We start from the raw sequence: 20,777 nt of genomic DNA, 5'->3' as shown, positions 1-20,777 counted from the left end.
GGATGTGGGGAGGAAGCTGTGGGTGCTCGCGGGCCCCTCCGAGGCCCGTCCCCAAGGCAGGGGCACATCCGGACCCCCCCTTCCTGAGGCATTATCAGCGGGGACACCCGTGGGGAGAGCTCAGTGGTGCCGCGGGGACGATGTACGGCAACATCGAGCCCAGCCAGCCCAGGGAAGGGCAGAAATGGGTGCTGGGGCCTGGCGGCAAGGAAGGTAGGGAGCACCCCGGGGTGCTGGCTGGGGTGGGGGCGAGCCCAGCGGTCCCCAGTTCATGCCCCGAGCCTGTCCCTTTTGGGATCTGAGGAGGGCAGATGGCGGCACCAAAGGGGATCCCCGTTTCCATCCCTGCTGCCCACAGGCAAACCCTGGGACTCTGGTACCCAATGGGGGGGGTCCCCAGGGTGGTGACATGGGGGGGACGCCCCCATCGTGGTGCTTGACGGGGGTCCCCAGGGCTGGTGGTGGCACCAGAGGGGAGGGGATCCCCCACAGGCACCATCCCTGCTGCCCCCTCTCCAGCCTGCAGCGACCCGTGCCCCGCGGAGGAGAACCCCTACGAGCCCCTCGACCCCCCCATCGCCGTGCCGAGCCGCAAGCACCTTCCTGACCCCCCAGGTGAGCCCACCCCTGTGGGGATGAGGCCGTGCAGCCCGAATCGGGGCCCTGCAGCCCCGTCGGGACCGGCCGTCACCCCCTGACCCTCCCCAGCGCGCCCGTGCTGCTCCCAGGAGAGGCTGGTGCTGGTGGGCGCCGTGGCCCTGGGGGTCTCGGTGCTGCTCAACGTCCTCCTCCTCGCCCTCGGCTCACGGCGCAGTGAGTACCGGGGGGCCACGGCGGCTCCCCCACCCTGAGAGACGATGCTGGGGCTGCTGGGGGCAGCGTTAAGGTGACTGGGGACCCCCCCCCCAGCACGGTGACCCTTTGCCCCCCTTCAGTCGCAGCCCTGACGGTGGCCCTGGACAAAGCGGAGACGGTGAAGCAGCCGCCCAACGTGGGTGCGTGCCCGCGCCGCGTCCCTGTCCCTGTCCCCCCCCCCCACTTCCACGGTGTCACCGTCTCCCCGGGCCCCATTTCTCCACCGTCCCCCTCTCCGCAGCCTCCGCGCCCTTCCTGCTGTACAACGAAGCGCACAACAAGTGCGTGGAAGCGCGCGGGCGGCAGCTGACGGCGGCGCCGTGCCGGCCCGAGGCCGAGGGGCAACGCTTCCAGTGGCTCCCCGGGGACCGGCTGCGGAGCGCGGCGGGGTCCCGCTCCTGCGTGACGGCGACCAAGGAGAGAAACCTGTCCACGGTGTGGCTGCAGCCGTGCCGGGAGGACGGCAGGCTGCAGCGCTGGGAGTGCCGCGACGGCACGCTGCTGGCGCTGGCCGGCCACGACCTCTATTTCAATTACGGCAACAACCTGCACCAGACCGTGATGCTCTACATCGGGGACCGCGAGTGGAGCCGCTGGGTCGCCCACGGGAGCAAGGACAACGTCTGCTCGCGCTCCAGTCAGTCCCCGGCTGCTGATATTTAGGGCCTTGCCCGACCCTAAAGGGGCTGAAACGCAGCCCCAGCCTGGCAGGGATATGGCTCAAGAGAAGCCCAGACGGCAACGGGGCCCTAACTCAGGCCTAATCCTAAATGATTTGAGTTAAGCTAACCCTAAAGGAGTCTGAACCCTAGTGGAGTCCTAGCCCAGCCAACCCCAACCCAGTTGGAAACCTAAATTTTGAGGACTCGAGCTAAACCCAAACCCCAAAGGGACCCGAACCCAGTTACAGCTCTAATTATATAGGATTCTATACATCCTAACCTATATATCCTAATCCTTTCTCTATATCCTAATCCTAACCTAGCCTAAACCCCAGCAGGGCTCTAACCCTACCCCTAACCCAGCGGGGATCCTGGCAGCTCCTGCAGCCCTACCGGGGGGAGGTGACCCCCTTTCTGTGTCCCCTCCCCAGGTTGCCCCCCTTGCTCCAGAGGCTGGACCTATTTCGAGGGCTCGTGCTATTTCCGCTCCACGACGCCGAGCACCTGGGAGACGGCGCGGGGCTTCTGCTCGGCCCTGGGCACGCGGCTGCTGGAGGTGGACAGCCCCGAGGAGAGGGTGAGGGGGGCAGAGCCCGGCCCCCACGAGCCTCTCGTGGACCCCAAAATCCTGTCCTGGACTTCAGGGCCTGCTCTGAGGTCACCCCACGCCACCTTTTCCTGCTGAGCATCCAGCTCTTACTTTTATTCTCTAAACACTCAGATGCTCTGCTTTTTTACCCAAATTCTGTCCTTTCAACCCTGAATTTGCTCCAGTGTCCCGAGGCCCTAATCCTGCCATCCCTGACCCCATCCATCCTCTAACTGGCCCCCAGCACAAAAAAAAACACCAAATTTCCCCCACATCTCCTCACTCCTGGGCAGAGGCGGTGCTGGTGGCACCGAGCCCCGCTGTCCCCAAGGATGTGCAGGGGTCCTGGGGGGGTCCTGGGGGGGGCTCTGCAGCGGGGTGACCCTGTCTCTGCCCCCAGAATTACATCAAGACCTTTCTGCGAGCCTCCTCCTGGCTGGGCATCACGGATAAAGAGGTCGAGGGCACCTGGAAGCGAGCAGACGGCACCGTCGTGCCCAAGGAGCGCAGGTACAGCCCGATGGGCACTGGGGACAGGGCGAGGGGGGCTTGGGGGTGCGGAGGGGGCCACCCCCTAAACCATGTCGCTTCCCCCCTTCTCCTGACACAGCTCCTGGCACAGGAACGAGCCCAACGGGGGGCAGCAGGAGAATTGCGCCGTGGTGCGCGTGGACGGCACGTGGTTCGACTACCCCTGCACGAGTCAGCTCCCCTGGGTGTGCGAGGGGCAGCCCTGAGCGTGCAGGGGGGGGGCACCTCGAGGGTCTGTGTCCCCCCCCCAAGTCCCCGTCACTGCCCCAGAGCCCATCGCCACGTCTGCCCCGCAGCCCCACAGCCCCGCAGCACCGCCGCTCGCTGCTTCGGCCTCCAGCACCTCCACTCGCTCCAGGCGAGATTTGGTGTTGGGGGTGCACCGGGGGGGTCCCCGTGGGATAATAAATGCGTGCACAGAGTGAGGTCCCTGATCTGATGAGCGCCCCCCGACGGTGTGGGGGGGGTGGGTGCGGGCTGCCCCGGGGTGTTGGCGTCCCCCGAGGGGAGCAGCGGTGATTTCGTGGGTGATGCCACATCGGAGCCCTCTGCAGACGTGGGGTGGGGGGGGCTTGCCCCACTCCCAGGTTCCCCAAATCATCCCCAGGCACCCAAATATCCCCCCAGCCCCCCCAAATGCCCTCCCAGACCCCCCAAACATCCCCCCCGGCTCCCAGACACCCTCCAAACCCCCTAAATACCCCCTCCAGCCACCCCCAAATACCCCCCAGACCCTCTAAATACCCCCTCCAGCGCCCCCAAACACCCCCCAAGGCTCCCCAAACACCTTCCAGCCCCCCCCAAATACCCCCCCGGACTCCCCAAACACCCCCCAGCCCCCCCAAACACCCCCCACAGCCTCCCCAAATCCCCCCCACCCCCCCCTTAGACCCTCCCATGTCTTCCCCCAACCCCCCCAGCGCCCCCCCCCCCCAAGGGCTCCCCCAGCCGGGGGGCGCGGAGAACGGGGCCGGGGGGTGCTAGAACCGGGGCGGGGGGGTCCCGGCCTGTAGTTACCGGGAGCCCCGTGGGGTTTTGGGGGGGGTCCGGCTCAGGGGGGGGGGTTCCGGACTACAGCTCCCGGCAGCGCTCCCGGCGGCATCCCAGGAATTCGCTCCGCGGATGGCGCCGCCGCCGCTCCAGGCCCCGCCGTGCTGACCGGGGGGGGGGGGTCCCGGGACCACCGGGAGGAAGGGGAGACCCCCACCCAACCGGGCTGGGGGCGGGGGGGGGGGCGGAGCGGGCTAATTGGGGAGAACCGGGTTAAAGGGAACCGGACCGGGCTGAACGGGACCGGACTGGGCGGAACGGGAACGGACTGGGCTGAACGGGACCGGACCCGGCTGAGGGGTCCCCGGGGGTGCCGAGGGGACCCCCGTCGGGGTTGGGGGGGGGTGGGGGGGGGGTCCGGGCAGGGCCGATGGCGGAGCCGCTGCTGCGGAGGACCTTCTCCCGGCTGCGGGGCCGGGACCGCCCGCGCAGGAAGAAATCGGATGGCAAAGAGCGAGGTACGGAGCTGGGGAGGGGGCGAGGAGCCCAACACCCCCCCCCCCCCGGGATGGAGACCCCACCTCAGTCCCTTTGGAGCCCCCCCTCCGAGTCCCTGGTGCAGCCCCCGAGGGCTCCACATCACCCCCCGGGTCCCTGCTGCCCCCCCCGGGTCCCTACTGTCCCCTCCCAAAAAGGGATCCTTGGGGTCCTGCCCCCCCCAAAAAAAAGGGATCCCTGGGGTCCAGCACCCCCTGTTCACATCTGGAGGGGGGGGGGGTGGCTGTGACAGCACCTGGGGGTGAGCCCCATGGGGGCGAGGGGGCTCCGGTGGGACGGGGGCGAGAATTGGGGGCGCACTGCTGAGCCCCCCCCCCCCCAGCCTGCATGTGAGCAGGGGGTGCAGGCCACGGGGACGGAGGCAGAGCCGTGCCCACCGGGATGCGGCCGTGTCCCCCATCCATGGGGTGCAGCAGGGCCCGGCCGAGCCCCCCCCCAATCCTCCGGCGAGCCCCCCCGGGATGGTGGGAGCGCGGCAGCGGGGCCGTCCGGCCGTAAACAGCCGGAAATCCCTCTTGGCAAGGGGCTGCGCGCAGCTGCCTCCGCGGCCCCGGCAGCGGATTCGGGGCTCGGAGTGTGGGGGGGGTCCCACGGGACGCTGGTGGGGACCCCCGCCGAGCCCCGGCCTTTCTCTCTTTCCGCAGAGCATCCTCCGCCAAGCCCCGAGTCGCCGGCGGACCCTGAGGCGGCCCCGGTGTCACCGGAGCCGGCAGTGCCCCGCAAGCAGAACTGGGCCCGTTTCTCCTGCGGCGGCCGCGATGAGCCCAGCGGGAGGAGGGTGCCGGCTCCCAAAGCTTCCCCGGAGCCGGGGGAGGCCGGCGAGCCGGATCCGGCCGCCAGCAGCCCCTGGCCAGGCCTGGAGCCCCCCGGCGAGGAGCCCCCCGAGCCGGCGGAGGAGGCCGAAGCAGCCAACGGCTCCGTGGAGCTCGGCGGTCCCGGCAGGAGCCCGGGGCACGGCGCCTACCTGCAGAGCCTGGAGCGGAGCAGCCGGCACTGGGTGCTGTCCTCGGCGAAGGCACCGGGGCTGGACGAGGCTGGTGGCGGCGGTGCCGAGGCCGAGGCTGGAGCATCCGGCAGCGAGGGCGAGATCTGGTACAACCCCATCCCCGAGGACGAGGACCCTCCGAAGGCGAGCGGGGAGGACGTCCCCTGGGGGGGTAGAGGGGCGGCGGAGAGCCCTGGAGCCCGCGGCGCGGAGGAGCCGGCGGCTGGCAGGACGCAGGCCTGTGGTGAGGGGCTGGGAAAGGGGAGAGGGGGGACAGTGGGGGCCCCTGGTTCCCCACAGCCCTTGTCACCACGCAGGAGAGTGTCCCCTGGGCCCCACAGTCTCCATCTGCGGTGCCTTACGGTCTTTGTCCTTTCTCTGGTGCCTCTGAGGCTCCCTGGACCCCCAAGGTCCTCAGAGGCCGTGGTCCCTTGTTCCCAGGGTCTCCCAGACCCTGTCCCTTCCTTGTCCCCCAGGCCGACATCCCCCAGAGTCCACAATCCCTGTCCCTTTCTGCCCACCCCCCCGGGATGATGTCCTCAAGACCTGACGGTCCCTGTCCCCACCCTGTCCTCAGGGACATCTGGACCCTGTGGTCCCCATGGTCCCCATCATCTTTGCCATCCCCCAGACACATCCCATAACCCCTGCCCCTTCCCCATAACCCCTGCCCCTTCCCCATCCCCCAAAACAGGACATTGTCCCCCAAGCCCCACCAGGGTTTCCAGGGAGCCACCCCAGTCCCGGCCAGGCTCCCGGTACCCCCCCGGTACCCGCTCACCCTTTCTCTCCCCCCCAGCAAAGATGCCCATCCCCTGCGTGAGCCTGGGGACGGGGCTCTCCCCCCCGTCCCCCCCTGCCAGCCCCGGTGCCACCAAGAAAGGCCGCTCCCTCAGCAAAGTGAAGTCCCCGGGGACCGTGCGCCGCCTCTCCATGAAGATGAAGAAGCTGCCGGAGCTGCGGAGGAAGCTGAGCCTGCGCAGCCCCCGGCCGCGGGGCCAGGAGGGGGGGTCCTCGCCCTCCGACGCCCGCAAGGAGTCCAGCAACGTCATCAGCCGCTACCACCTCGACACCAGCGTGGCCTCGCTGCCCCGCGCCAAAGCGGCCAGCAAGGGCGGCTACTTGAGCGACGGCGACTCCCCGGAGCTGCCAGCCAAAACCGGGGCGCACGCGGAGCCGGAGGATGGGGAGAGCGGGCTGGACGTGGGCGCTTTCCGGCCCTACAGCTGCGGGGAGCTGCCCCGAGGCGGGCAGCACATCTCCGGGCTGGTCAGCGTCCACCTCTACGGCGTGCGGGACCTGAAGCCGCCGCGAGCCGAAGCCCGGGAGGTTTTCTGCGTGCTGCAGGTGGACGCGGCCAACCGGGCTCGCACGGCTCTGCTGCCCTGCAAGGCGGCTTTCCTCGGCCTCAACCACACCTTCAACCTGGAGCTGGAGGGCGCCCAGCTCCTCAAGGTGATCGTCTTCTCCTGGGACCCCTCCTCCTGCCGCAACCGCCTCTGCTGCCACGGCACCGTCGTCCTGCCCCACATCTTCCGAGGTGCGCGGCGGGGACGGGAGGGGATGGATTTGGGTGTGGGGGGGTTCATGGCATGGATCCCCACCGACAGCCCCCCTCTGTTCCCCAGGCTGCCGGGCCCAGCAGCTGGCGGTGCGGCTGCAGCCTCGCGGCGTCCTCTTCTCCAAATTCACCCTGGTGGAGCAGTGGGACGGCCCCGGCGAGTGCGAGCCCCGCGTCTTCGGCGTGGAGCTGGGCCAGCTGGTGGAGAGGGAGAAGACGGCCACCAAGGTGCCCCTGCTGATCCAGAAGTGTGTGGCCGAGATAGAGAAACGGGGGCTGAAGGTGGTGGGGCTGTACCGGCTCTGCGGCTCGGCCGCCGTCAAGAAGGAGCTGCGCGACGCCTTCGAGAGGGACAGCGCGGCCGTGACCCTGTCCGAGCAGCTCTACCCTGACATCAACGTCATCACGGGTCAGTGCCCACCCCACGGACCCCCCCCGGCACCCACAGGGGGGGTGGCCACGCTGATGTCCCCCCCCTCTGGCTCCTCGCCCGCAGGGATCCTCAAGGACTACCTGCGGGAGCTGCCCACGCCGCTCATCACCCCCACGCTCTACCACGTCGTGCTGGAGGCCATGGCCAAGCGGCCCCCCCGAACCCCCCCGGGCGAGCGGGACGCCGTCACCCTGCTCGACTGCCTGCCGGACGTCGAGAAGGTGGGTGGCCAGCCCTAAAACTGGGGGTTTTAGGACTAAAACTGGGGGATTGCCTGGGCACCCCTCTTGGTCTGGGGCTCTCCGTCGCGCGTCACCACTGTGGTGTCCTTGTTTCTGGATGAGTGGCACCTCCTGGTGTCACCACCCCCCCGAGCATTTTTTGGGGGGGGTCTCTCCATCCCTAGTAGCCAAGCATTTATCTCCACGTCCTTGTTATTAGCTGCGTGGTTCAGCCCCAGTGACATCAGGGAGCAAAACGTTTCCCCTCGGTGGCCCAGCGCGGCCGGGGAACGTCACCCCGGGGGGTGTCCCCGCTGACGCCACCCTGTCCCCCAGGCCACGCTGACGCGGCTCCTGGACCACCTCAGCCTGGTGGCCTCCTTCCACGACTTCAACCGCATGAACCCGCAGAACATCGCCGTCTGCTTCGGGCCCGTCCTGCTCACCCAGAGCCAGGAGCCTCGGCGCGGCGGCGGCGGCACCGGCAGCGCCCGCAGCTATGCCCACAGCGAGGACATCGCCAGCGCCGTCGATTTCAAGAGGCACATCGAGGTGCTGCACTACCTGCTGCAGGCCTGGCCGGGTGAGCAGGCTTCTGGGGGGGCTGGGGGGGACACCCGTGGCCCCCACCCTGGGGGAAATTTGTGCTTGGCCACCTCCCGGGCCACCCTCTGGGGGGGTCGGTGACACCCTGGGGCTGTGCCATGCGCCTCTGACCCCAGTAGTCGCCCCCAGGGCCTTTCCTGCCCCCTCCAACGCCACCAAACCACCCCGAGGCTTCCCCATTTTATCCTGACCGCCCCCCCCCGTGCTCTCTCCGCAGCCCCCCGCTCATCCCCGGCCCCCCAAATCTGCGAGGAGGAGGCGCCGCCCGGCCGCCCGCGGCAGCCAGCGCTGCGCTTGGAGCTGCTGGACACGGCGGTGGTGGCTCGCCATCGCCCCCGGGGACCCGAGAGCCCCCCCAGCAACCGCTACGCCGGCGACTGGAGCGTCTGCGGCCACCAGTTCGGGGGCTACGACGAGGTGGTGGCGGCGGCGGCGGCAACTGGTGACGGCGAGAGCCGGGCTGCCCACCGGCGGACCCTCTTCGTGGCCGATTTCGGCCTCGGCGACGAGCCCGAGGCGCCCTTCGGCCCCCGGCTCAACCTCAAGGACTTCGACGCGCTCATCCTCGACCTGGAGCGGGAGCTGGCCAAGCAGATCAACGTCTGCCTGTGACGGCGCCGCCGGGGGGGGAGCGACCCAAAACGCAGCACTTGCCTCTTGTTGCCTTCGATTTGCACAGCGCCGAGCAGGAGCGACCCCCAAGAAAAAGGTGATGCCGTCTTTGGGGGGGGGCCCCGGCCCCATCGGGGGACACCTGAGCAGCCCCCCGCCCCCCAAAACTGGCTGCACGCCCCCCCCACCACGCATCCACGCGCCGTTTTGGGGGGGGTGGTGGAGGTTCGGTGCCTCTTGCTCGGCTTTTTATGGCCAAATTTTGCCCTCAAGTGCCTGTTCGCCCCTTTTCCCCTTCCAAGTCCCCTCCTATGGGTGCCCCCCCCCCTCCAAAATCAGTATTGACAAGGGTCCATGACCTCCATCGCTCAGGCTACAGGGGGGGCAACCTCTCCCCTTCCCCACCAACCACCCACCCCCCCCCCCCAGCTCACAAGGGCTCCCCAAAATCCCCTCCCTGTTGCTGGCCCCCTGAGGAGGGTGACGGCTCTCCCTCAGGGGTGGCAGCAAGGACCCCCTAGCCCCCCCCCACTTTTTTTTCTGCCCCCCCCCGGGGGGGTGCTGCCGGTACGGGAGCGCTGAGCTTTTATTTATTACTCCAGCTTCGTGTGCGTGCGCGTGGACGGATGGCCCGTGGCGGTTGCCTTCACCGCAGCCTGCAGAAAAAGCCCTTTTCACCCCCAAAATGAACCCAGCACCAGTGTTACGGGGGCGGGGAGGGAGGGAGCCAAATGAATTCCTCTCCCCCCCCTAAAAAAAAACAAAAAACAAAAAAAAAAACCAGCCTTGCTCAGTATTAGCCTTACAGGAACCAGCTGAATGTGAACGCACCGGCCCGGCCGGGCTGAGCCAGCAGTGTTAAATCACCCAGGCAGGGGGTGCCACCAGGCCGGGGGGGGCTCGGTGACAACGCTGTCCCCAGTCGTGTCCCCCCCGGCATGGCCTGACGCCCACCCTGCCCTGCCCACCGCCTTGTCACTGTCACCAGCAATAAAGGACACAAGCTGCACTCGCTGCCGGGCTGTGTGCGTGTGGTGGTGTCCCCTCGGGGGGGGGGGTGGCAGTCCCCAAAATGCCCCGTGGCACCCGAATCGATGGCGCAGGATGGCAGGTGGGGGCACACGGCGCTGCTTTATTGCCAGGGGACACCACTGTCCCCCCCCCCCCAGCCCCAAGTTAGGGGGCACAGCACCGATGCCACCGCCCTAACACCTCTTTTCGCCCATCCCCGGTTGGGGACACCTCGGTGGCACCCAGAGGCATCCTTCAGCCCCCCTCATCCCTGCTGCCGGGCACCGGGGGGGCGTCGGGGGAGAGAAGGGACAGTCCCTAGACAGAGATGGAGCCCTCGCGGAAATCAGTCTTGCCGATGAGGGCGTTGATGAGGACGGGGTGGCCGCGGCGGCACGCATCCTGTGCAGCACGGAGGACGGCGTCCAGCCGCTCGCTGTCCGGGCGCCCCACCACGAAGCCTTTGCCCCCCAGCGCTTCGGCCACCGCGTGGTAATCTGCGGGGAGGGGACAGGGACGGGGCTGTGGCACCGGCGTGACAGCGGGGGTGACAACGGGGCCACCGGGCATGGCCTGAGCCTCCCCGCTGCGCCGTGGCCACCGAGCGCAGCACCGTCAGGGCGATGCGGGGCCACCAGGAGCAGCTCAGCCCACCCCAGGGTGACCCAGGGCCACCAAGTGTCCCCAGATCAAGAGGCTCAGTCCCCCCCCCAGTGTGTAGGGGACGGTGGGGACAGCGCTCACCCAGGTACTCGAGGCCACAGGCCACGTTGCTGCCCAGCATGGCCACCTGCTCCCGGGAGATCTGGCTCCAGCACGCGTCGTTGCCGACCAAGGCGATGATGGGCGTCTAAAGGGGACAAAGCACGGGGCCACCGCGCCCTGGTGACAACCCAGAGCGGGGACAAGACCCCCAATTCCACCCCCCCACCCCCCGTTTCGGTGCCGTCTCACCTTGTGCCGCACAAAGGTGTCGAACTCTATCAGGCTGTAGCCCAGCGAGCCGTCACCGTACAGGACCCAAACCTGGCAGGGGAAGGGACAAGTGACACGAGGCCAAGCAGGTGGCACCGCTGTCCCCGTGGGCCACCACGTGTCCGTGTGCCCCCCCCCTCCATACCTCGGCCTCGGGGCGGCAGAGCTTGGCACCGAGCGCGAAGCCGCCGCCAACTCCCAGCGTGCCGAAGGCGCCTGCAAGGACAACAGCCGGTGTCACCCGCGTGTCCCCAGCGGTGACACCGTGCCCAGGGAGGGGGGGGGGGTCCTCACCGGGGTCCAGCCAGGAGAGGGGGCGGCGGGGGCGCACGATGTAGGCGGCGGTGCCCACGAAGTCCCCCCCGTCGGCCACCAAGAGGCTCTCGGGGGGCAGCAGCGCATCCAGGCGGTACAGCAGGTCCAGGGGGTTCAGGTGCTGCGGGGTGGGGGTCGCTGCCTTCTCCCTGTTAGAGAGGACCCCCCACCCCCCCAAAAAAAAACGAAGAGATTGGCTGGGGTCTCCCCAAAACAGGTATGCCCCCCCCCCACATATGGGAACCCCAAAGAGGTAGCAAGGGGCTGGAACTTCTCACCCCAAAATCAACCAAGCCACCTCCCCCTTGTACCCAAAATGGGGTCCTCACCCCCCAAAACGGACACGGGACCCCCCCAGGCTCTGGAAGCTGCCCCCCCCCATCCCCGTGCTCACCGGTTCGCCTTCTCCTTGCGCTGCTCAGCCTCGCGCAGCCCCCCCAGCCAGTCCCTGGGGCAGGAGTAGCCCCCCAGCCGCCGCGCCAGCCCCACCACGAAGGAGGCGGCGTCGCCTGCAGAGAAAGCCCAGCTCATCACACCCCCTCCGAAAAAAAAAACCACCCCAGTCGTCTACGTCAGACCCTAAACCTGCCCGAATTGGCCCCAAAACCAGCTCAGTCATCATAAAAATAGTTTGGCCTGGGAGGGACCTTAAAGACCCCCCCCAAATCTGGCTCAGCTGAGCCCCAAAACACAATCAGCGGGACCCCAAACCAGGCTGAACTGGCCCTAAAACCCAGGCCTGCTGGACACCAAACCTGGCTTGGTTGGACCCCCAAAACCCAGCTCAGCTGAGCCCCAAACGTGGCTGAACTGGCCCCAAACCCCATCTCTCCTGGCCCCAAACAGAGCTTAGCTCTCCCCAGATCCCTGTTGTCCCCCAAAACCATTTCATCTGACCCCAACCCCATCTCCCGCGGTGCCACCACCCTGCTGGGGCCGTGGGGATGGCAGGGGGGTGACGGGGCTGTCACCTTGCACGGCGAGCCGCGGCCGCCAGAAGACGTCGGCGTTGCGGAGGAGCTGCGCCCGGTCCCGGTTGACGGCCACCACCGCGGTTTGGCGGCCGAAAAGGCGCCCGTAGGAGAGACGGAAATCGCAGACGGCGCCTTTGGGGGGAGGTGGGGGGCACAATTTGGGGATGGGGGTCACTGCGGGGTGTCCCCGTCCCCTCCCCAGCCCCGGCACACACCTGCCAGCAGCACCAGGTCGGCCTCGCGGAGGGCGTCGCGGCGGTTCTGGCGCAGGAGCAGGGGGCTCTCAGGGGGCAGCAGCCCCCGCGCAGCCCCCCCCAGGTAGCAGGGGATGCCCAAGGCCTCCAGCGCTTCCCTGCATGACCCAAAAGCGGCTCGATCAGCCCCAAAAATGGCTCGGTTGGGCCTCAGAACAGGCTCGGTTGGGGGCCCCAAAACTGGTTTGGTTGGACCCAAAACCAGCTCAGCTGAACCCCAAAACTCAACCAGCAGTCCCCAGAGTGGCTGATCCAGCCCCAAACCTGCTCATCTTTTCCCAAACCACCTCATTTTCCCCAAATAACTCAGCTGATCCCAGAGCGGCTCAGCCATCCCCAGGTTCGCTCATCCAACCCCAAAACTGGATGGTCCATCCCCAAAGAGGCTCAGTTGCCCCCAAACCAGCCGATCCGTCCCCAAACCAGCTTGCTCGTCCCCAGACGTGCTCAGCTGTCCCCAAACCATACCTTCTGTCCCCAAACCATACCCTCTGTGCCCAGGCCCGCTCACCGGAGCTCCTCGGCCGGCGTGGGTGGCAGCAGAGCCTGGCTGCCCACCAGCACCAGTGGCTTCGTGGCCCGGCTCACCAGCTCGACACAGCGCTGTATCTGCCATCCCAAAAACAGCTCCGTCAGACCCCAAAAACGGCCCCGTCAGACCCCAAAAACTCAGAAGCAGGTCGGGGGACAAAGCCAACCTCGTCCTCGGTGGCCAGCGGCACCTTCACCGGCAGCGGGGTGACATCCCGGGGCACCCAGGCACCCGCAAAGAGGTTATGGACGTAGTTTTGGAGGTACCTGTCAAGAAGGGGGCGTTTTGGGGTGCTGCAGCCCCCCCAGGGTGCTGGCAGCACCCATGGGTGGCGGGGGGGGTGGCTGCTCACCACTGCACCAGCTTTCCACGGAACCCCCGGGCGCTCTTGGCACCGCCGACCTCCTTCTCCACCACGTGGAAGGGGTAGAGGACGTCGATGGGGAGCTCCACGAACACGGGACCTGTGGGACGGGGGTGAAGGGACCCCAAAAAAAAAGGAACCAAAAAAAACAACAAAAAAAACGCGTTTCAGGGAGGTGACACCAGCACCACCAAAAGCGCCGCGCCAAAAGCAGCGCCCACAACGAGACCTGGGGGGGGTTGAAATCACCCCAAAGCTTCCCCAAGGGGGGGACGGGGGGGTGTTGGGGTGTCCCAAATCTTTACCGGGGGTCCCTGACTGCGCGGTGGCGATGGCTTGGCGGAGCGCGGGGACGATGGCGCGGACGGTGCGCACCGAGACGCACGCCTTGCAGAGCGTCCTGAAGAGCGAGAGCTGGTCGATGTCCTGCAGCGCGCCCCGGCCCTGCGGCGAAAAACCCCAAATGGGGGAAATCTCCCTCAAAAAAAAAGCTAGGTTTGGTCCCTTAAATCCCCTCCCTCCCTCTGTGAGCCCACCGGACCTTCTGCAGCGAGGCGGCCGCCCCCCCGATGAGCAGCAGCGGTGACTCGGCCATCTGCGCGTTCTTGATGGCCGTCACCGCGTTGGTGACGCCGGGGCCGGCGGTGACAGCGGCGACGCCGATGCGGCCTGTTGGGGAGGGAGGTAGGGGGGTGGGAGGTGATCCCCTGGGGACCCCGCTTTTGGGGTTCGGGGCGCAGGGGGCCTGGCTGCGGGGTTCTTTTTTGGGGTTGGATTGGTTGTGGGGGGGGATAAATGGGGAGAAAACGCACGGGGGACAGAGCCAAAGAGGGTTGGAAGCCTCCACTCAACGGGGACCCCAAAGAGCGGGGACACCCCAAAACCCTCCACCCTTCGAGCAGGAGGTCCACCTCCATCACCCCGCCGGGTACCCGAGAGCCTGGAGACGGCGTCGGCGGCGAAGACGGCGGTGGCCTCGTGCCGGGTGTCCACCACGCGGATCCCCAGCTTCTCGCTGGCCACCAGGATGGGCGAGATGTGGCCGCCGGCCAGGGCGAAGACGAAGCGGACGCCGTGAGCCTTCAGCACCTCCGCCACCAGCTCCCCCCCGTAGCGGGGGCTCCGGGGGTCCGCCTGCGAGCCCAGGAGGACGCCCGCTTAGAAAACCGGGCGGATTTAACCCAAAACGGGGTGTTTTTACCCACGTTTCGCCCTTACCTTGTAGAGGAGGCGGTAGAGGAGCCCCAGGCGATACGCCGCCACCAGCAGCGCCGTGGCCGTGGCCGCCAGCAGCACGGCGCCGACACAGCCGAGGAGGGCGAGCAGAGCCATGGGGACACTGGGGAAGGGACGGGAGGTGACGGTGACGGCGATGTCCCCAAATTGTCCCCGCAAAGTCCCAAAATTGTCCCCGGCGCGGCGGAGAAGCCCCGGCACCACCAGGAGGGGGGGGGGCACCAAACGGGAACTCCCCCGGCGCCGGGGACAGAGAGGAATTTCGGCGCCAGGATGGTGACGGTTAATTAAAGGCGGTTAATTGAACCCATCCCAGTGCCACAGGCGCCCCGGCCGGAGCCCAAAGTCTGCTCATTTGCATAATTACAGCCTAACGAAGGCATTCCCGGCTGCTTAGGCCATGCTGGTGCAAAGACCCCCGGGGAGGAGGCAGAGCCGGCGAGCACCAAACCCGGCCCAATTTCCCCCAAAACACAACCCCTTTTAGCACCTGGAAGCAGGTCAGAGGCCAGATTTTCCTCCTCAACCCCAATTTCCCCCATTTTCACCTTAAAAAGGCGGGTGAGCATTGCCACTTGCCATACGGGCGAAACAGGCAGGGGGAAAAAAAAAACACCCAAATCGGGCAAAACAGCACCAAAACCACCGCAGGCTGGGACAAAACCCCGGTGACAACCCCCGGGGGGGGGCTCCGCGTCCCGTAGGGAATTGGCGCGTCCCCCCCCGAGGGGCCGGGAGTCCTAATTTTGGGGTGCAGAAATATGTGGGTGCAGCCGACCCGGCGAGCTTTTCGGGTCGGTGTCACCCCCCCCCCCAGGGCACCGTACCTGCTGGGTGACCGGAGGTGACCGGAGGTGACCGGGTCCCTGCGGGGTCGGGGACGAGCTCAGCCCTGGGGTTTTGGGGACAGGGACAAACGTCCCCATGTCCCCACGTCCCCACGTCCCCATGTCCCCATGTCCCTGTGTCCCTGTGTCCCTGCTGTCCCCATGGCCACCCTGGCCTTTGGCCACCCCCCTCTTGGTCACCCTGGGCCCGTGGCCACCCCGTCCTGTCCCCCCCTCCCCCCCCCCCAAGCCACCCTGTCCTGTCCCCGTGTCCCCAAAGCCCCCCCCCCCCCCCCCATGCTGTCCCCCCTCCATGCTGGGGACACCGCCCCTCCCCAGCCCCATGTCACCCCCCCCAGCCCCATGTCACCCCCCGTCCCATGTCCCCCCCCCATGTCACGCCCCCCCCCCAGCCCCAAATCCCCCCCCAGTCCCATGAAGTCCCATGGCCCCCCCATGGCCCCCAGTCCCATATCACCCCCTATAGCCCCCCCAGCCCCATTGCCCCCCCCCAGTCCCAAGTCACCCCCCCATGACCCCCCCCAGTCCCATATCACCCCCCCTGCCCCCCCCAGTCCCACGTCCCCCCCCGTCCCTCCCATGCCCCCCCCGTCCCATTACCCCCCGTCCCCCCCCCCCCTTTGCCCCCCCCCGGACCCCCCCCCGCAGCCCCGCCGCCACCTGCCCGCTCCGGAAGCGCCGCCCCCCAACGAGGCCCCGCCCACACCTGCAGCCCCCGCCCCCCGCCCCCGTGGCCCCGCCCCCTCACCCTTGCCCGCGGCCCCCGCGCGGATCCGCCCGCACCACGTGACTTTCCGGCGCCGCTTGCTCCTCCCGGGGGGGGTGTCACGTGGGGCTTGTGGCTGCTGATTGGCTGCTCGAGGAGCGTGGGCGGGCCCGGGAGGGGCGGGGCGGGGCTGGGGCAACGGCCGGGGCCGGGCGCGGGAGGAGAGGGGCGGGGTCAGGCGGGAAGGGGCGGGGCCAGGGGAGGGGCGTGGGCAGGGGAGGGGCGGGGCTTGGGAGTGGGGGCTCCCAGGGAGTCTCCTCCCATAGGGGGGCGTCATGGGGGGGGGGTCACGTGAGGGGGGTTATTGGGGGGGGGGGTCACCTGGGGGGAGTCACTCATGGGGGGGTCACTGGGGGGGGTCACTGGGAGGGGGTCATTGGGGAGGGGGTCACCTGGGGGGGTCACTTTAGGGGGTCTCATGGGGGGGTCTCCCATGGGGTCTTCTATGGGGGTTATTCTATGGGGGGGGTCTCACATAGGGTTATTCCGGGGGGGGGTTCATTGGGGGGGTCTCATAGGGGGTCTTACGTGGGGGGGGCGCACGGAGGGGTGTCTGCCATGGGGTCTCATATGGGTGGCCTTACATGGGGGGGGTCCCGTAGGGTCTTATATGGGGGGGGTCTCATGGCGGGGGTGTCTCAAAATAGGGCGGGTCTCCCATGGGGTCTCATGGGGGGGGTCTCATAGGGGGGCTTACATGTGGGGGTCTCACATGGGGGGGTCTCACACAGGGTCTCATACGGGGGGGGGGATGCGCGTGCCCCCCCCGGGCAGCCGGGAATCCGCCCCCCCCCCTTCCCGTTCCCCCCGGAGTGCCGGGAGAGGATTTTTTTTTTTTTTTTTTGGGGGGGGGGGGGGGGGGGCAGAAATTCCAACCCCATAGGAAACTCCGGTACTCCGTCACGGCAGGGGGGGGGCAGGAAATCCCCGGGGGGGGGGGGGACGGGGACGGGGACACACCCTCGGAGGAAGTGCCCCCCCCTCACCCCCCCCCCCCCACCCCCCCTTTACATCCACGGCTCTCCCGGGCTCCCCCCGCCCCCGGTGCCTCCGGTTCCTCCCCGGGGGGGGCTCCCCGGTGCCGGTCTGTCCCCACCCCCGGGGGGGCCGTGGGGTTGTGTGTGTGTGTGTGGGGGGGGGGACACAAGCTCCACCCCCCCTCCCCGTCACCACCACCCCCGTCCCCCCCCCCCCCCCCAGCCCGGTCCCGTTATAAGCGGGGCTCCGCCGCCGCTCCCCGCCGCGATGCCGCCGCCCGCAGACCCCGAGTGCCCCCCCCCGCCCCCCCCCCCGCTGCTGCCGCTGCCGGGACCGGGCGGCTCCGTGCTCCCCGGGGGGGGGGGGGGCGCAGCCTCCGCTGCCTCCTCCCGGTCCTCGCCACCCTCGGGGCCGTCGCCCTCGGGGCCGCCGCCGCCGCCGCCGCTTTGCTGGGGGTGCTCCGGGGGCAGAGCCCCGCACACGGCCCCCCCCCGCAGGTGGGCACCGGGTGGAGGTGGGGGGGGGGGGGGGGGGGGCGTCAGTCTGTCTGTCCGTCCTGTCCTGTCCTGTCCTGTCCGTCCGTCTGTCCGTCCCCTTTTCCATCTGGCTGGGTGATGGGGTGTCCGGGTGTCCGTCTGTCCGGGTGTCCGTCTGTCCGGGTGGCTGCCTGTCCGGGTGTGTCCGTCCGTCTGTCCAAGTGCCTGGTTGTCTGTCTGTCTGTCCGGGTGACTGTCCATCTGGGTGTCCATCTGTCTGTCCAAGTGCCCGGTTGCCTGTCTGTCTGTCCGGGTGTCCGTCTGTCCGGGTGTCCATCCGTCAAGGTGTCTGGCTGCCTGTCCGTCTGTCCAGGTGTCCGTCTGTCCATCCAGGTGTCTGTCTGTCCAGGTGTCTGTCTGTCCAGGTGTCTGTATGTCCGGGTGTCTGGTTGCCTGTCCATCCACCCAGGTGTCCGTCTGTCCGTCCAAGTGTCCGGTTGTCTGTCCGTCCACCCAGGTGTCTGTCTGCCTGTCTGTCTGTCCAGCCATCCATCCAGGCGCCCCCCCGGCTGTCCGTCTGTCTGTCCCTCTGGGGGCCCAGCTGTCCGTCTGTCCTGGCGTGTATCCGCCCACCCGGGCGTCCGTCTGTCCACGTGGGGCCTGTCCCTTGTGCGTGTCCATCTGTCTGTCCGGTTGTCTGTCCGTCCCCCCCCCTCCTTCCAGGTGTCCCCCATCTGTCCGTCTGTCCGTCCGCGTGTCCCTGAGATCCGGGGGGGTCTCCACGCCCACCAGATGGGGACGGACAGACGGACATCAGGCCTCAACCCCATCCCCCCCCCAAGGACCAATCCCCCCATCTCCCCCTTAACCCGGGGGTCTCCCCCTTCCCTGGGACCCCCCGCAAAACACCCTCTGGAGCTGGAAAGTCCCCAAATCCCAACTTCCCCTTCACCAGTGGGGGGGTGCGCTGTGTATGGGGGGGGGACACGGGGCTGGGGATGTGTGGGTCCCACTGACACCCCCCCCTTTTCCTCTCCCACAGGGTGCCACGGCCGCCCACCTGCTGCTGAGCACCGGTAAGTCCCGGGGTCCCGGTGAGGGGCTTTGGGGTGCTTTGGGGTCACTGGGGGGGGCACACACCGGGATGCAGCGGTCCCCCCCCCCCCAGCAGCTCGCCCCGTCATCTCGAAAGCGCCGCGCGGGTTCCCCCTTCCGACCTCAGAAAGGAAACGGTGTCCCAGGCCCGGAGCATCTGGGGGTGGCACGGGGCGGCCGCGGGCCCCGGGGCGTCACGGAGTGTCCCTGGGGTGTCATGGAGCACCCCGAGGTGCCCAGGGCGTCACGGAGCAGCCTCCGTCCCTGTGGTCCCTGCGGTGTCACCGCCTGTCCCCAAGGTGTCACGGAGCAGCCTCCGGCCCTGCAGGCTCTGTGGTGTCATCCCCTGGGGGCGGCTGCAGGGCCCCAATCCCCTTAGGGGCCGCCCCAATCCCATAGGGGCCACCCCAATCCCATAGGGGCCACCCCAATCCCCATCCTGTTCCACCTCCCCGCAGCCCCCTCACCCAATTCCTGGCGCCCGTAGCACCCATCGGGGGCACCCAGCTCTCATTGGGGAGCACCCCATTGCCATCAGGCAACCCCATGTCCTCACGGGGAAACCCCATTTCTCTTTGGGGACACCCTTTTCCCAATGGGGACACCTCTCCCCCATCACAATACCCATTTCCCATTGGGGTCACCCCATTTCCCCTCGGGGCCACCCCATTCCCCAAGGGGCACCCCCCCATTCTCCCCGGGGCCACCCTTTTCCCATTGGGGCCACCCATTTCCCACCGGGGACACCCACTCCCTACTACCACCACCCACGTGGCCCCCCCATATTAACCCCATTCCCATTTTGTGTCCCCCCCCCAGGCTCGCTGGCGGTGTCCTCCAGACCCTTGTGGCGCTACGAGGAAGGCATCAGCGGAGTCTTCCTCAGCAGCGACCTGGAGGTGACGGCCGCGGGGCTGCAGGTGGCGGCGGGGGGGCTCTACCTCCTCTACGGGCAATTCGCCCTCACCTGCACGGCCGAAAATTGCCCCCCCGGCAACGTCACCCTCCAGCTGCGCCGCGCCGGCTCCGCGCCCCCGCTGCTCTCTGTGCCCCTGGCGCTGCCCGGTGCCACCGACCCCGGCCCTGCCCGCTCGGGTTTGGCCCAGGCCGTGGGGCTGCTGCAGCCCGGGGACGTCCTGGACGTGGAGCTGGTCGGGGACATCGGCGGGGACGAGTGGCAGATGGCGCAGGACCAGCGGGAGGGGAATTTCGTGGGGCTGCTGCGCATCGCCGGGGGGTGACGGCGGGGACGCGGCCGCTGCTGGCGTGGAAAAGGGGACCCGGAGGGGTTTGGGGACGGTCACCCCCCATCCATACCACCCCCCGGTTGGAGGTTTGGGGACGTCGAGGGACGTTGCTGACTTCCATGCCTGGAGATTTGGGGACGTCGGTGACCCCACGCCCTGAGATTTGGGTTCCAAACCCCCACGCCCAGAGATTTGGGGACACCAAGGGACACTGCTGACCTCCAGGCACGGAGATCTGGGGCTGGTGCCGCCCCCGCTCGGAGGCTGGGGACATCAGGGGACATTGAAGACCTCCACCCTTGAAGATTTGGGATATTATGGGACATTGCACACCCCCCCACCCCCCCTCCCCTTTGAATATTTGGTGCTGGAGACCCCCAGACTGGAGATCTGGGGCCATCAAGTGACCTCGCAGACCTTCGTGCCTGGACATGGGGGACACCAAGGGACCTTGCAGACCCCCCCTGCCTGGAGATTTGGGGTGCTGAAGCCCCCTCCTTGGGGACATCAAGGAACCTCGCAGGCCTGACCCTCATGCTGGACATTTGGGGACATCGAGGGACCTCACAGACTCCCATTTTGGGGACAGCAGGGACTGCGGATCCCCACCCCATGCCCGGAGGCGTGGGGGGTCCCTGCTGTTCCCCCTTTTCCCCCCCCCAGCTGGCCTGGGGGGGGGCCCTCCCCCCTTAAGTTATTGTCTGGTACTCGAAGCCACTTTATTTATTGATTAAGTAAATTTATTTATGGTTCCCGGTGCTCCCAAGTGGCTTAATTCAAAGTGGGGTCCCAGCAGGCTTCCAAAAAGGGGTCCTGGCATCCAGCTGGGTGAGGGGTGGGGTCCCAAGGGTCATCACCACCCCATGCACAACCCTATACGAGCCCCCCCCACTCCCCCTTCAGCACCCATACACCTGGGTGCTGACACCCCTGCACCTATAGGGCCACCCAGGCACCCACGTCCCCAAGGTGGTGGCACCCATGTCCCGGGGCTGGTGCCTCCTGGAGTGTAGTGGCACGTGTGTCCCTGGGGGGGGTCCCACGTCCCCCATCCCCTATTGTCCCCCCATATCCCCCCCATGTCACCCATGTCCCCTCTCACC

The 20,777-nt window shown here is 68.0% G+C and overlaps 3 protein-coding genes across 5 annotated transcripts; 2 read left to right on the top strand and 1 right to left on the bottom strand.

Moving 5' to 3' along the window:
* Nucleotides 1–137: 137 nt before the first annotated feature.
* Nucleotides 138–3,028, top strand: LOC311220482 (macrophage mannose receptor 1-like). Its single transcript, XM_084304027.1, has 8 exons — nt 138–213; nt 520–615; nt 709–813; nt 936–995; nt 1,097–1,492; nt 1,949–2,094; nt 2,507–2,616; nt 2,717–3,028. The coding sequence occupies exons 1-8, from the start codon at nt 141–143 to the stop codon at nt 2,841–2,843; spliced, it is 1,113 nt and encodes a 370-aa protein (XP_084160153.1). The 5' UTR covers nt 138–140; the 3' UTR covers nt 2,844–3,028.
* Nucleotides 3,029–4,052: 1,024 nt separating this feature from the next.
* Nucleotides 4,053–9,033, top strand: SYDE1 (synapse defective Rho GTPase homolog 1). Its single transcript, XM_084304023.1, has 7 exons — nt 4,053–4,145; nt 4,830–5,414; nt 5,970–6,710; nt 6,799–7,140; nt 7,228–7,385; nt 7,722–7,968; nt 8,209–9,033. Exons 1-7 carry the CDS (start codon nt 4,058–4,060, stop codon nt 8,601–8,603), a joined length of 2,556 nt encoding a protein of 851 aa, XP_084160149.1. The 5' UTR covers nt 4,053–4,057; the 3' UTR covers nt 8,604–9,033.
* Nucleotides 9,034–9,179: 146 nt separating this feature from the next.
* ILVBL (ilvB acetolactate synthase like) lies at nt 9,180–15,904 on the bottom strand. Of its 3 annotated transcripts, none has more exons than XM_084304068.1 (17): nt 15,861–15,904; nt 15,092–15,130; nt 14,247–14,367; nt 13,961–14,162; nt 13,570–13,697; nt 13,334–13,472; nt 13,017–13,128; nt 12,831–12,930; nt 12,644–12,741; nt 12,094–12,230; nt 11,876–12,010; nt 11,299–11,413; nt 10,884–11,053; nt 10,735–10,805; nt 10,569–10,640; nt 10,359–10,464; nt 9,180–10,111 (listed from the first exon to the last, which is right to left on the bottom strand). In XM_084304068.1, the coding sequence occupies exons 3-17, from the start codon at nt 14,358–14,360 to the stop codon at nt 9,933–9,935; spliced, it is 1,878 nt and encodes a 625-aa protein (XP_084160194.1). In that variant the 5' UTR covers nt 14,361–14,367; nt 15,092–15,130; nt 15,861–15,904; the 3' UTR covers nt 9,180–9,932. The 3 variants fall into 3 exon arrangements, with proteins under 3 accessions (XP_084160194.1, XP_084160192.1, XP_084160193.1); XM_084304066.1 differs by lacking the exon at nt 15,861–15,904 and adding an exon at nt 15,773–15,806; XM_084304067.1 differs by lacking the exon at nt 15,861–15,904 and adding an exon at nt 15,777–15,796.
* Nucleotides 15,905–20,777: the final 4,873 nt, after the last annotated feature.

The sequence above is a fragment of the Netta rufina genome, assembly GCF_964035555.1.
Source record: "Netta rufina genome assembly, chromosome: 32".
Classification (NCBI taxonomy): Eukaryota; Metazoa; Chordata; class Aves; order Anseriformes; family Anatidae; genus Netta; species Netta rufina.
This window is presented reverse-complemented; position numbering and strand designations above follow the sequence as displayed.